Source organism: Apodemus sylvaticus, chromosome 1, assembly GCF_947179515.1.
Source record: "Apodemus sylvaticus chromosome 1, mApoSyl1.1, whole genome shotgun sequence".
In the NCBI taxonomy this organism is placed as follows: Eukaryota; Metazoa; Chordata; class Mammalia; order Rodentia; family Muridae; genus Apodemus; species Apodemus sylvaticus.
Genome location: NC_067472.1, coordinates 30,144,185 through 30,158,974, shown reverse-complemented (window position 1 = coordinate 30,158,974; position 14,790 = coordinate 30,144,185). Strand labels below are relative to the sequence as shown.

The 14,790-nt window shown below is 38.1% G+C and overlaps 1 protein-coding gene across 2 annotated transcripts in view; it reads left to right on the top strand.

Moving 5' to 3' along the window:
* Window positions 1-693: 693 nt before the first annotated feature.
* Window positions 694-14,790, top strand: part of A1cf (APOBEC1 complementation factor) — a 48,665-nt gene continuing 34,568 nt past the window's right edge. For both annotated transcript variants that reach the window (XM_052172589.1, XM_052172581.1), the window contains exon 1: window positions 694-792. In XM_052172589.1, coding sequence (XP_052028549.1) covers window positions 694-792 — 99 coding nt within the window. The remainder of the gene's footprint in view (window positions 793-14,790) is intronic.

Sequence of the window (14,790 nt, the reverse complement as noted above, 5' to 3'; positions counted from 1 at the left end):
TTCTCTTCTCTTCCCCTCTCTTCTCTTCTTCTGCCTTTCCTCTCTCCCCATGTGTGTGTTACATGCATAGGTATATGATATGCACGTGTACATCTGGAGGACTGAAGAACACATCAGGCATCCTGCTCTATCACTCTCTACCTCACTTCTTTGAAACAAGGTCTTCTGCTGAACCTAGAGCCAGGCTGGTGGCAAGAAAACTCCAGGAATGCTTGCTTGCCATGGGGCTAAGGTTACAAGCTTTGTAGGTGGTGCTGGAAACTCAAACTCAGGTCTTGCATTTCCAAGCACTGTTGTCTGCTAAGCCATAGCCCTTCACATCTTTTTTAATTGGCATGAACTCATTTGTTTGTTTGTGTATTTAGTGGCATCTTAAGGTAACTGAACTGAGAATGAATGGACTATGTTCTAATCAGAGAACAGATACAATTCAGCTTTCATTTAAAAGGTTGAACATTAAAAATTATATATAATTATAAACACATGATTTAAAAATTATCTGTTGGCCAGTCTTGTTTGAATGTGGCAGTTAGCAGCTATAACCTTAATGATTCCTTTATAGGCCTATCCTAAAGATGCCCATCACATGAAGGGCAATGTAGACTTGGCTATAGTAATTTACTTAATTTATCTTAAATTTGGTTTCAGTGAGCAACCCTAATTAACCTGATTTTTTGCTGATAATCACTCTCAATGGAATCAAATCACAAATCCGGGGATGGATTGAGCGGCACCCAGAAGGAAGCAGCGCTCCGCGCACTGGTCCAGCGCACAGGATATAGCTTGGTCCAGGTAGGAACTTCTTATAACCGTCTGCTGAGACTCAACACTAAACCCAGAGTACTGGAAACAATAATATTCCTTGATACAGAAAGTCAGTGGCCCTGGTATAACTCCTACATAAATGTTCTTCATGGGAAAGATGGAAATAGTGTATTTCATTTAGCTCTGACAGTAACCTGAATTCTTTATACCTGTGTTATCCCACTAGACCTTAATTTGTTGCTTGAAAAATAAAACTGTTAACCACAGTCATGGAGACTATTACAGTTTCAAAAGAACAATTCAGTATATGAAAAGACGGTTAGGATCCCCTGTTTTTAGTGAAGGTGACCTTAGCTAATACTTTAGGAATCAGTGGAGAACACACTTCAGGAATAATCACCTTGGTTTCAAGAGAGGTCCCTGCATACTTCAAGATGTGGCTTCCAAGAAAGTAACCATTTTTTTTTTTTTTAGACTAGCTATTCCACTTTGTCCAGTCTAGGGTATTTAACAATAATTTCTGTCCATGTTGGACCTTTGAGAAACAAAAATACAAGGGCCATGAAAAAAACCTAGTTTAAGGAATTATTTGCATATGACTATTGCCTTTGGGATAATGCCTCTCAGGGACTATATGCTGCATGAATGAGCAGGCTAGTATTAGCATCATCAAAGCTATCTCATCAGAATGCGTGACACTCCCTTTTGTAGTCAAACAATGTATTTGGAGCCAACAACCATTGGTTTTCACCTACATACTTTTCCAACAAACTCAAATCTCCCTCCCATTCAGAATACAAATGTGACATGCGATTAATGACAGAACTCACCATATCCTGGCTTTAATAGCTCTCCTGAGTTGGATTATTGGAAATGCCCTAGATTTATTTATACTAATGCTAAAAATCATAAATGCATTATTTTACATGATACAATGCTTCAAGTATTTATATTTTTATCCCAATAAGGAGTGCTAGTTAGGCCTTTAAAATATTTCATGCTTTTTTTTTTAAATTCTGTAGTGACTTTTTAAAGTTTCATTAAGTCATTTTGCTTCACTAAAAGCTGAGTTATTTTAGAATCAGTGAACTGTAAATGTTTTTAATCTCTAAAATTAATGAATAGTTAAAAATTTCATGTATCTTTCCACCACACTAAAATAACCACAGAAAATTCTAAAACAAAACAAAACAAAACAAAAAAACAAAAACCCCTCAGTCCACAAAAGAAATACACTTAATGTAATTTCTTTTTCACATGTCAAAAGGCACAGTTGGCTGTAAAGGTGGTCTTTCTTTATAAAATGAGATGTTTTTTCCCTCTCCTTTTTAAGTTAATTCTTCTGTAAATTTTGTAAACGTTTCAGTCAAATTCTTCTGTAAATATTGTAAAAAGGAAAGCGACTTTATTAGTTCTTTTTTATTTTTGGTTTTCCTCTGGCCTGAAACATTTATTCAAGGGAAGCAACAGTGAAAAGGTGTTTAAACCTAACAGTCAGTCAACTTTAGGCACATAAGGGGAGTTCATCTGTGATAGAAGTGAATAAAAATCTGTCTAGAACAGCAGTGAGTACCTTGCTATCACAAACCTAAGTAGAGGAAAGTAAGGTAATGATCAAATAAATTATAATTTCATAGACATTGCTTTCAACAAGCAAAACTCAAGGGGAAAGTCCTACTGCATAGAGTACCAGTTTAACTTTACTCTCTGTGTGGGCATTCCACACACAAGAAAGAGATGAGGGTAGGGTAAGCCTCGTAATATTTTAGGAACATTCAAGTAAAAGAAAAAAAAAGCAAGCATTGTGTGAAAATGCTAAGACTTCAGTCAAGTTTAATTCTGTAGGTTCAGCTCTCGGGCTCTTTCCTACACACGCCAGGCGGAAGTGAATTTCTCTTGTCTTTTCCGGCTTGTCCTTTGCTCTGTGAACTGCAAGTTCTCATTTGGCCTTGAAGCAGCTGGATGATTAAAGGGAAAGGGAGCAGGGAGAAGGCTGTGCTTGATTAACTGTGGCACAGGGGACTGGGAAGCAGAAGGTGCCGAGAGCCTCCATGCGATCACAGACATCCCGATGTCAATGACGGCCTGGGGGACCGTCCCTTGGCACACTTCTCTTGACCAGGCTTCTAGCCACCTCACGAGAGGATCTTCCGGAAGATCCTCTCATGATCATTTTAGATAGATACAGTTATTCAAAACCTACCGTGTTGGTCAAACGTCACAGCACTACTTAGGTAATATTTGCTAGCAGAATGATTGTTGGATCTGAAATTCTCTAACATATGGAAGCACTGCATTCCAAAAACTAGGTGCTTAGACCTGAGTGTTCTAATTAAAGTGCATACATATACATATATATACATATACACTTGATTATGTTTTAAAATACATGCATAATTAAATTGTTTTGCATTGGCAAATGTGTCCTGCATTGGGCTCAAAATGTGGAACGTGACACAATCAGAAGGTCTGTAGTCTCACCTGCTCCTTATCACACTTAAGATATTAAATAGGTTTCCTAACTTCTGGGGACTTTAACTTCCCCTAAGGCCAGGAAGTTTCATCCCTTCCCCCCCTCCCCCCACACTGTTAGCCTTGATTTGTGACCTGTATCATCTCAGTTTACTGGTCCACAGCCAACTGGATTGTTTAAGTGAAAGAGTAGATAAAGCCTCAGGCCCAATGATTCAGGGATGTCTCCTGACTCTTCCTAATATGCACAGTTCCTATGCTGGAATAAAGGAATGACTAATGCAAAATAGAAGAGAGTATTGGTTTAAAAAAGATCTCTGAACAAAAATGAAGATGTTAACTAACTTCTGATTTGAAAGATTTGTCTTTCTGTGCCTTTACAGTGATATCAAAATCCAAGCCACAGAGGTGAAAGATCTATGGTCTCTTATCACCATCTGGGCAAACACAGCTATCAAAAATAGAACTTTACAAGTTACTTAATAACGTAAGCTAGCCTTTAACGTGGCAACTGCTGCCAACAACGTGTGCTAATGAGAATTAAAAGCGTAAATTGCAACCTCTTTTTTATATAACTGAATATCCTTCTGCATTTTACCAAAGTTCTTTGGGAAAAGAAATTCAATGCAACCTCCTTAAATCCAGAATATTTAAATACATATTGTTCTTAAAAATTATATAAAGCTAACAAATTAAACTTTAAGGTCCATGGCAGTACTGTGTGATGTAGAGATATTTGGAAATTGTGCCACAGTTTAAAAATGTAAACAGCCCTTGCTTCCAGGTGTGAAGCTCTTTGAGGGTTTTTTTTTTCTACTTTTCCACTCCTAATTACACTTCCTGACTTTCTAATGGCAGAAAATACTGATTTGAAAGTCAAAGGGGAAAAGTCACAGGACATGGAAAAGTGTCTACACCTCAACAGTCAGTTTTCAAACCTGAATGTTTGAAATAACATGTTAAGAAACTACATTTGCATTATTTTAAAACTGGAAAATAAAATATTCTCTCTAATTAAGAACATATATTCATGCCTGAGCTTTTTCTTTATTTTCCAGTCTTTTTGCAGCAACAAGGTTATTTGAAGGTAAAGTATCATAAAGTATAAAATGATTCCATAATTTTTCAATTAGGAAAACTGGCAATTTTCACAGAGGAAAATTCACTATCTCATCTGGGTGATGGGTATCTGCAGTGATTGGGCAAGTCTTGTGTTTAATGAACACTTCATGACAGAGTCCAACCCTCTTCTTAGCAGTTAGACAATTGCCCTAGAATTACACACCACAGACTGTAAGACAATGATCGATTAGCAAATACAGCTATCAACTGTATGTAAACTCAATGCTAGATGCAAACAGTATTATTTTTCCGAAGACAATAATGAATGAAAAGTAAAAAGAAAAGAAAAATAGAAAGGAGGGGGACTTGACCACCCCTAAAGTATAGAGAAGATTTTTATCTTAGATACAAAGGAGAAAGCAGGCAGAGGGAAGAGTGCTGGCTGAACATGGCGGGCAGCAGAAACCAGATCATGAGAGGAGGGAGGGAGAGCAAGGGAGGAACCACTGACCCACGAAGAGAGGTGGCCCAGCGCCAAGAGACGGTAAAAGGGTAAAAGGACTGACATAGCCAAAATGGCTGGACTATGTGTAAAAGGAGCAGCTGGGGGAAGGGCAGCCCAGCTCAGTCCCTGGGCTGGAGAAATTTAGGCTGGCAGGGAAGGCTCTGTAACAGATAGGGAGAGGGATGCTGGGAGAAGCTGAAGAACCTTTATTTCTCCCATTCCTGCTGACTCCAGCAAGCACTGAGACTTCATCCCTCCGTGATGGACTCCACGAAGAGAAATGTAGTTTCCACCTTTGTGAAGAATATTTTCATCGGAAAATAAAAACAAGAAAGAAAGAAAAAGCCGCCACAATCAAAATCAGGTCCTGAGCACCTTGGGTTTGACCCATAAACCAGGTCACATGACAGAATGACAGGTGACCTTCTTCAGACAAGATGCCACTGAAGCTGAGATTTAGGAGATGGAGGCAAACAAACCTTTCAAGGAGCCAAGAAGATACCAGCATCCATGTCTTAGCTGAAATATTTATCAAATGCATAACACCTTTGAGGAGGTAAAGAGATTTGTTTCAAAGATTGCTGCATTAACCAGGTAGGAGCCTGGTTACTTTAACAATCCCCCATCTTTAATTCTCATTCTTAAACTCTACATGTAGGCTGCCTGATTAAAAGGGTTTCAATGGAATTTTATGCTTTTCTTCTAATTTGCAGATAATACTAAATAAGCACACACACAAATATGTGCCATATAGTAAAAAGAACGAATGGAATTATGTCAACATAAATCTGATTTGGATACCAATCATGCTTCCCTTTTGAAAGGCAACCCAAACTAAGATAACCACCTTCCTTTTAGTTAAATGTATCAAACTGTCAAAGGGTCAGACAAAGAGTGAATCTGGAAAGAACACCAGCGGAAGAGCAACAACTGAGACACAAAAGTTCATTGTGCTTAGCAGCAGAAAGCTTACAAACCAGGGGAGACTAAAGTAAACAGCCAAAGTTCTGAAAGAACAAACTGTTGCCCAAGAACACTGTATCCATTAAAAGCAGCTTTTAGAAGGAGGTATCCGGAGTGTCTCAACCAAAAGCAGACAGAGCTATGCTATACTGAGATCTTTAGGACAAAAAGATAGCAAAGAGGAACATGAAAATTGTGGGTAAACATCCAGGATGGTTCAGAACCCTCTAGAAAATTAATCATGCTACGTAAGTGTTCTATCTTGGTTTTATGTTGCTGGAATAAACACCACGACCAAAAGCAACTTAGAGAGGGAAGGATTTATTTAATCATACAAGTGACAAGTTCATCCTTGAAGGAAACCAGGGTAGGAACTCCTGCAGGGCAGGAAGTTTAAGCTAAAGCCATGGAAGAGCATTTCCTACTGCTGGCTCTTCCTTTCTGATAGGGCTATAGGGCCAGCTCCCAGGCCTAGGTAGGGATAGCACCACCTACAGTGAGCTGGGCCCTCTTGCACCAATGAACAATCAAGAAAATGCCCCACAGACACATCCACATGCCACTCTAATAGAAACAATTCCTCTGTTAATGTCCCCTCTTTCCAGATGTGTCACAATGACACCGAAGATTGGGCATCACTGTGAATGGCTTATATCTTTAGTGTAACAAACAAAATAGGAAATCATTACAACATGCAACAACAGGAACACAGGTGGAGCTCAGAGTAAGAATATTTGCCAACATTTGCAAGGCCCTGGGTTCCACTTCCAGCTCTGCACAAATGGTAATAGTCCTACTAATAGTGATAATAGCAATTATCTCTCCTTAGCAAGGAGAGATGTGTTACCAAAGGTATAAATTATAACTGATTACTTTTAAAAAACATGATCCTAGTTACTGGTTAAAAATAATCTGTTAAAACTATAGAGTTGTTTTTAATGAACCTCTTGCTAAACACATATTAAAATCTCATTACAGGGATCTGGAGAGATGGTGGCTCGGTGGCTAAGAGTAATGGGGTTTGATTTCTAGCACCCCAATAGTAGCTAACAAGTATCAGTAACTTCAGTTTCGGAAGATCTGGCGTTCATTTCTGATCTCTGAGTACTAAACACACACATATTACATAGGCATCCCTGTAGTAAAACACCCCTACACACGGGGTATCTGAGGAGTATCTGTAAAATTAAAATTAATCATATTTTAAAATCCTCATTATAGCTACAATTGAAAACAGAAAAGGAAATTCACTACCAAAGAAAATCACTTACCCAAGTGAAAGACAATAAAAGAGGGAAGGAATAAACAATCTACAAAGCGACTAAATGAAAGTTGTTACTGTTTAAAAATCAGTAATTACTTTGGATATAAATGGACTGAGTTTTTCAGTTAAAAGACAGACTTGATAAATACACACACACACACACACACACACACACACACACACACACACACAGAGAGAGAGAGAGAGAGAGAGAGAGAGAGAGAGAGAGAGAGAGAGAGAGAGAGAGAGAAGACCCAATGCTATTCTGCTTAGAGATTCATGTCACCTGAGGGGGCGTGTGAACTGAAAGGAAAGCAGTAGGAAGGTATTCATGCACAGAGAAAACAAAAAAAAGATATAAGAAGTTGTGCAGACACCGCTTACACACATGTGAAATAAAAAAAACTGTAAAAGAAGACAAAGGTTATCAAATAAAGATAAAGAATTCAGTTACACCAAAGGCTGAAAATGGTGGGATACAAGTAGTGGACAGTATGGGGACTGCAGGGGGGACTGCAGAGGGGATTGCAGAGGGACAGCATGAGGACTCCAGGGTGTCCAGCACTCCAGGGGGACACTGCAGGGAGCACTGCAGGGGACACTGCAGAAGAGACTAGCTGCTGTCACCTACACTGGCTCAAAAAGAGGCAGATGGCAAAATCAGAGCGGCTTTGACTTAGTGTTTCCCATTACTGCACATAAATCCTAAAGACAGAGAGAAGACAGACTTCATGGTCAGGCTCAGCTTCTGGTCCTTTCTCTTCTGTTGTCTGCTCTCACCACCTCTTCCTTCCCCGCCTGTCTAAGGGCTTAGTTCATGTATGTCTATCCGTTCTAAGAACACAGAGTGGGAAGAGTCGAATTCTTGGCTTCTACAGGAACGACATGAGCTTCTACATGCCTGTCCCTCCAGCCACGCACAGGCCAGTTTAATTTAAAGCTCAGAAGAGCCTTGCTTCTTCTAGGTAGAAATGTAATAAAGCCGTGTGGAATCCTCCAAATGAAGGAACAATTCTGTGAGCACCTTTGTGAGTGGCTCCAACATCATGTGATAGGGAACTCCATCATCCCAGGAAACACAGGTGTTCCTTCAACTGTTTTCAAATAGTGATGAACCGATCCTCAAATACCCTAATAGAAACTTAGCACAAGAGATTCTAAACGGAAGAATCAGTATCATCACAAGCTAGCATTGTGGTGGCTTCCCTCAGACTAGAAGCAAAGAAGTATTCTATTTCATCAACTTAAAAATTAGTGTGAACTTCATTATCAAAATGCACAGAGGCAGACAGGGGCTTAAACTTTGGACTCTGTTTTCAGGTACTCTCAAGAGTTTTCTATGAGCTATCCGCATGATGAGTTTGGGTGGCAAACAGAAATAAGTGATTCTTCATCTTTAGAATCTAAACTTTAGCCAGAGATAAAGACAAACCAGAACAAATAAACAACAACAACAAACAAAACCCCACAACATTGTCAAATACAGATCAATGGAGAAATTGATGACTTCAGCAGCTTTGAATCTTTATAATGTCGACCTAAAATGTCGACCTACTGGGCAGGTTGCTGAGGTAATCTTACATGGAATTTGTAACAGTATTAAGTAAATTACATTACATTCAGAATTATTCCATTTTCAATTCATTCAGGCTTTCTAGTAAGGAAAGCTGGAGTCATGTCTTAATCCTTCAGCCCTGATAATCTTTCAAACAGAAAGAACTGGACAAATGATTTGAGTTCTCAGTAGCTAATGGTTTCAGCCCAGGATGTGATCATGATTTCCTTGTTTTGTAAATATCCTTATAACTATCTTGATTTCTACTGTATCCGTATATATATTAGGTATCAGAGTGGTACAGTTCAAAGAAAGTCATTATATAACTAACAGAATAGCTATGTATATGCAACTGGGAATGTGCTGATTTTTCAAACTGTAAGAACAGTACTTGTAAGGCCTCCACGTGTTAGTTCACATTCATCCTGTAAACATTTTCACATATTCCAATACAGTATCAAAACTCCTGAAAAACATCCTGGCACTCCCACAAGACTACTGCAATTACCTAGGAAAGGCTACTTTTTAATAGATAAAAGGAAAGAAAGAATGAGCACTGTCTTGCCAAGTCCCTCAGCTTTCAAAGAATCAAGTTTCACAAAGGTGTGATAAAAAGAATAAAAACACTACAGGATGTCTTCCACGACTAAAACCAGCTGCGTTAGAGGAGACAGCCCTTGGCATGTGTGGAAATAGAGACAGACAGAAGAGCAACTATCCAAACCCAATCTTCCTTACCATGTCCATCTAGGTGTGGGAAGTTTATGTCATTTAACTAGATCTTTAGCTGCAATTACAGTAGTTAATTTTAAAAGTTATACCTAACTTGGGTCTTTTAAATTTTTTCTATTCATAACCCCCTTTTTGCCTAGTGAGTTTGTATGCATCCCTATATATAGGTATATAAAACAGGCATACAAATCAAACATTTACTAATAATAAGTAAATTTATCTTAAAAAGTTTCCTTTGATATAGACATGGCTTTACCATTGACCAAAAATGAAAGCAAGCTTAATACTCTGAGCTGGTGTGCTTGCTATGCATGAAGAATTAAATCTTGGCTGCACATTTAGGAGTGAAAGGCACAGAACATTACTAATGGTTTCTGAATTGATTGATATTTGATCTCGTAATCATCGATGCTGAGAACAACTCATCACATACACGCGAAATACAGATTAGCAGAGTCCAGGCCATTTCAGAAATGGTTGGAAACTGTGCCCCAAAAGCAAGCCAAAATTCATCTAATGATATTTTATGAAACTCAAGACAGTAATTCAAACAAAAAATGTAAAAAAAAATCAAATATCCTAACATAATAAAACCCAAAGGTGTAACTAATTTAATGATTACATGTTGAGAGGTAAGGGTAAGAAAATAGTCATTTCCCATAACTAAATCATTATGCTCTGTCAAACCAGAAATTTTTTTAGTGTAAGTAAAAGACACTATGATTGGTGATATAGGGTAGATTTGAATTTGAGCCTGGTGTCTTAGATAACACTCACTAGCACTGAGTGACCCAATAGGCAGCACCCATGCTATGTGATTACAACCAAAGCTGCAGCAAAGTTTCAGGGTGCAGTACAGGTCAGCGCCCCCAGAAACACCTAGGATTCATCACACAGTTGCTTTTGAATACCTTTTTGGCTGTTGAGTGTTAAGAAACTTATTGATACAAAAATGTTCAGAACTCCATGTTTATTGACACAACCCCACATGGAACACTCCTCCTGGAGTTAACAGTCTGAAGCTACAGGCTGAACCACGTACAGTAAAAGCCCGAAACACATGGGTGTGTTAGTCAAGCTCTTCACCATTCATATCTAAAGTTCCAGAGGCACCTAGATATTGGAATGATCCTCCAAGATGCATGTCCAGAACCATGGACTCAGCAGGGAAATCATTATGCAAACTGCTTTATAAGATGAGGGTCTCTGAAGCTGGTTGGCACTTTCCATGTTCTCTTATGTAGAGTCAAATACGCATGCTCAGAATGTTTTCTGACTTCTGATTTTATCTACGCTTGAACTTAGTTAGTATCCTTATGGATGGCCAACAATGTTATAAGGTATAGGTTGTTTTTTAAAGAAAGTTGCTTTTGAATGCTTCAGACATTGAGATGCTGATTCCCTGAGAAGTTTACAACATATGGTCCTCAAAGACAAAAAAGTATCAAGAGGTCTTCTTAAAAGAGTTCATTTGCTTTTTAAAACCTGTCTTTTTCCTTATGATACTACTAAGAACTTAAAAGTCTTCAGGCAAACAATGTTTTATGTAGCTATAGCTTATACCTTGTATGGATTATGAAAAGTAACTAATAAGGATAATATCAACACCAAGAGCACGTACAAAAGAAGAATAGCAACAAAAAAAAACCCCTCCAAATCTAGTCAGGTGTGGTGGTACATGCCTCTTATCTCAGTATTCAGGAGGATAAAACACTAGCTGGGACTACATAGTAATACCTGTGTCTCACAAAACAAACAAACAAACTATACCAAAAAAATGACCTTTGTGTAGAATTAAGAAGATAAATATCCACTATAGCACTGCTGTAGAAGGCAACAAATCTACATTTTAGTATATCTTAACTTGGGCCTATGAGACTTGCCTATCATATAATGGGAGAGCCGTAATGCAGGCACAATATAAAAGAAATACTGTCTAAATAAGATCTTCTAGTCAGTCTTTCAAATTGAGAACTGGGAAAATGTACTGAAAACTCATGAACTTTTGTAAGCACAATCTAGACACGTGGTCCCAGTGCATTGGTGCTGATGCTGAGACCACGTAGAAGTGTTCACCCCGAAACCACTTCTCTGTGTATAGCAGGTTTATGGGAGCTAGAAACACTATCACAAAGTGATCAATTGGCTGGCATCTGTGTATAAACAGCCACGTAGGAAAAAAAAAGTCAGGATCCTAAAGCAGTTTGGTTTGAAAAGATGCATAATTTCTTATCTATTAGAGAAGAGTTGAAAGAACCAAAAGGAGCCATAAAAATTATTACAAACGTAATATAAAAATCTCCATTCATTAAAGGAATTAAAGAGAATAGTGACTGGGTGAGGGGCATTAATTAATGATTCCCTGTTTATAAAAGAGCTCATACACAGGAAGAAAGCACCATCTGGTCTCCCCATTTGGTGAGGCCAGGAAAGAAAGTGGCCATCGTAGCACAGAGAGCAAAAGGCTGATTAGCCTGAGAATAAAATAAGAAAAAAAAGTGTTAAGTACTAAATTTGTCATAAAGCTCACTTGGCTGAGAAGCATGAGCCTTCTGTATAGTGTTTTCTGCAATAAGTTAAACTGCTGGAATTTTTAGGCAATTTATGTAATACCTCTGAGCCCTGTTCTTCCCATAAAATAAGTATATATGGGCTAATGCTGTATGAACCATGAAAAACAATGTTGTAACTAAAAGTCTGGTCTTAGGATTCACTTGTCTTTGCCATTAATACCATGTGCCTGAGTTACGGTGCATTCTGTGTCTTTGATTACTCATCCTTACAAGTGGGAACGATTATGTGAGTCGATACATTTGAAGCACTTACGTAGTGCCTGACTCAGTTACGGTAAACAGTTGTTTGGCTGTCATTGTTTTTATGTACAAATAGCAGAAGTTAGTTTTGCCTCACTGAACAGAAAAATCTTGTATTTAAAAAAATTGTGTTTTAAAAGTGTTTAAATTTTTTGGATTTTTTAATTCAATATTTTTTGAGACTCTCATGAATGAGAACTGTATTGACATCATTTCTATCATTTTCTTCCCCCATCTTATTTCTCTCATGTCCCTACCCCAACTCTCTCTCTCTCTCTCTCTCTCTCTCTCTCTCTCTCTTTTAAATTCCTGATCTCTTCTTCAGAATTGTTAGTGATAAATAGGTAGACTGATAAATAGGTAGGTAGGTAGGTAGATAGATAGATAGATAGATAGATAGATAGATAGATAGATAATAGATAGATGATAGATTAATAGATGATATAGATAGATGATAGATACATAGATACATAGATAGAGGCATAGAACATAGTGAGCCAATTTAGTGTTGCTCACATGTACCTGCATTTATATTTCAAAAGGATCCTCTCATAGCTGCTGTTGGAAGTTTAAATTTTGAAAACCAGGATAAGGGGAAACTCTGTATGAAACCCAAAGGTACACCACAGATTTATAAATATGGGAAAATTAACGCACCATCCCCAAGTGCTCAACACTGAAGTATGAACTATTCAAATTTTGTGCCAGAATTCAAATTTTATCACTAAGAAAACCATGGCTGTCCTAGTCGCAAAGGAAGCTAGAAAAGCAAACGGCTGACACTTTTTAAACATCAAGAAGGTATTTTTTTCCCAAATGTACAAAAAAGTTCCAATGTGTGGTGGACAAAATAAACTTTTAGCATTAATTCTGAGAATTATTGCCCAGCATGATCTATTAAGCAAAGTTATCTGGTTTTATGAAGGGTCAAGAAGATGGTAGCCATAATTTCGTCAAGAAAAACTTGAAATATCTGAGGAGGAGGAAATTCCAAACACTCTTGACATAAGCCGAGTTACTAGGCAGCCTCGTCATGTAGCACATAAAAAAGAAACAGAACTTGTAGCTAGAATTGAATCTTTTATTTTTAATTAGTTAAAAGTTTTCTACCTATTTATGTGGATGAAGAAGCAGAAAAGATTTTACAAACCTGATTAGAAAGAAAGGTAAAAAGTTCCCAGCTTTGAATAATCATCCTCTCACTTTTAAAGACTCAAGAAAATATCTCTAATAGTTTCCCTAAACTATTAATATGTTTGGGTTGCTGAGGAGAATAAGGCCCAGAGGATATGAGCCAGGGGGCGGGGGAAAGCACAGTTCTAGTCTGGCTTTACCTATTTTAAACTCCTCAACTATAAAAATAGGACCTGAAATATCAGCCCACTGTCCTTTCAGAGTAATGGACAGCTATTCTGACCCCGTGACTAATGCCCAAGGCCTGCTTCAAATTGCTCTGAACTTCTCCTGCTGAATTCCAAGCCTGGTGGGTGGTTCCCAGGGCAAATGCTCCCCATTGCCTCAACTTCAGGGCCTCTCTAAAGAGGTCAGACTCTGCAATCCCCAAGACTATTATTGGGCATTTTTTCCCATGTGTTTATAGAAACCACAAAAACACAATTAATAAGCTTCTCGCCCACACGAGCAAACGAGTGCTCCTGCCCATACCATGCACAGCAATATTTTTAGTAACTACAGCAGTCGAGACAATAGAAATGAGATTTCAAAAGGCCAATCTGCTTTTTACTTATTTACTTTCAAGTCAAAGGGATCTCATGAAATCAAAGATTCCAGATGCCTCTTTGCCATTAGGGAATATGGATTTGATTTCCTTAATCTGAGGGGTAAAAATATTGGCCAAATGTATACTTGTATTCTAATAATTAATTGGGTATTATAAATATCTGAAATGCACAGGTAACAATGGACAGCTATCACCCAAATAGTGAGGTTTGGCCCCTGGAGGGAATGGTGGCCAGCATTGATAATTTGCCCTTCTCTATACAGTCTGTGTAAGATATGTTCTCCACAGAATTTTGTGTAACTGAGTGACTGGAAATTGGAAAGAGTGTTAAGTAAGGCAGGGCACTCTCTGCTTAGTGACAGGACATTTTCAAGTTTTGAGTTTAATGTCTATGTTGGATCCAAGTCCCTAGGCTTTCCAACATTAAGGTCTTAATATGTAATGATTATATAATATATAATTACAGATTTTGATACATAATTGACATATATTATGTAATTAGGTAATATATGTAAGAATTAAGCTGATAAACTCTGGCTGACTTCCTGCGTTCGAACTCTGCCTTCTCTATATAACAGCCTTGTGACCTCAGCAAATTGCTCTCTGACCTTTTATCTTCTATTAAATGGCGCAGCTCTGGCTCCTGAATCAAATACTGCTCCAAGGCCAGGACACCATGTGGCGTGCGGGAGCTGATAGCCAGGTGTTAGCTGCAAAAACAGAAAATAAAACTTTGACTATCTTCACAAATGTCAAATTGATATGTTTAGAAAACTCTTGGTTGGGCTATAGATACCACATTCTTGGCAGAAGTATACTTTTTTTTAATGTTGTTTTACTAAAAAGACAAAATTCATCATTTCTCTGGTTTGTTAGTGATGTCAAGGTTTTGCTGCTATGGTAAGACTATAGGGTAAG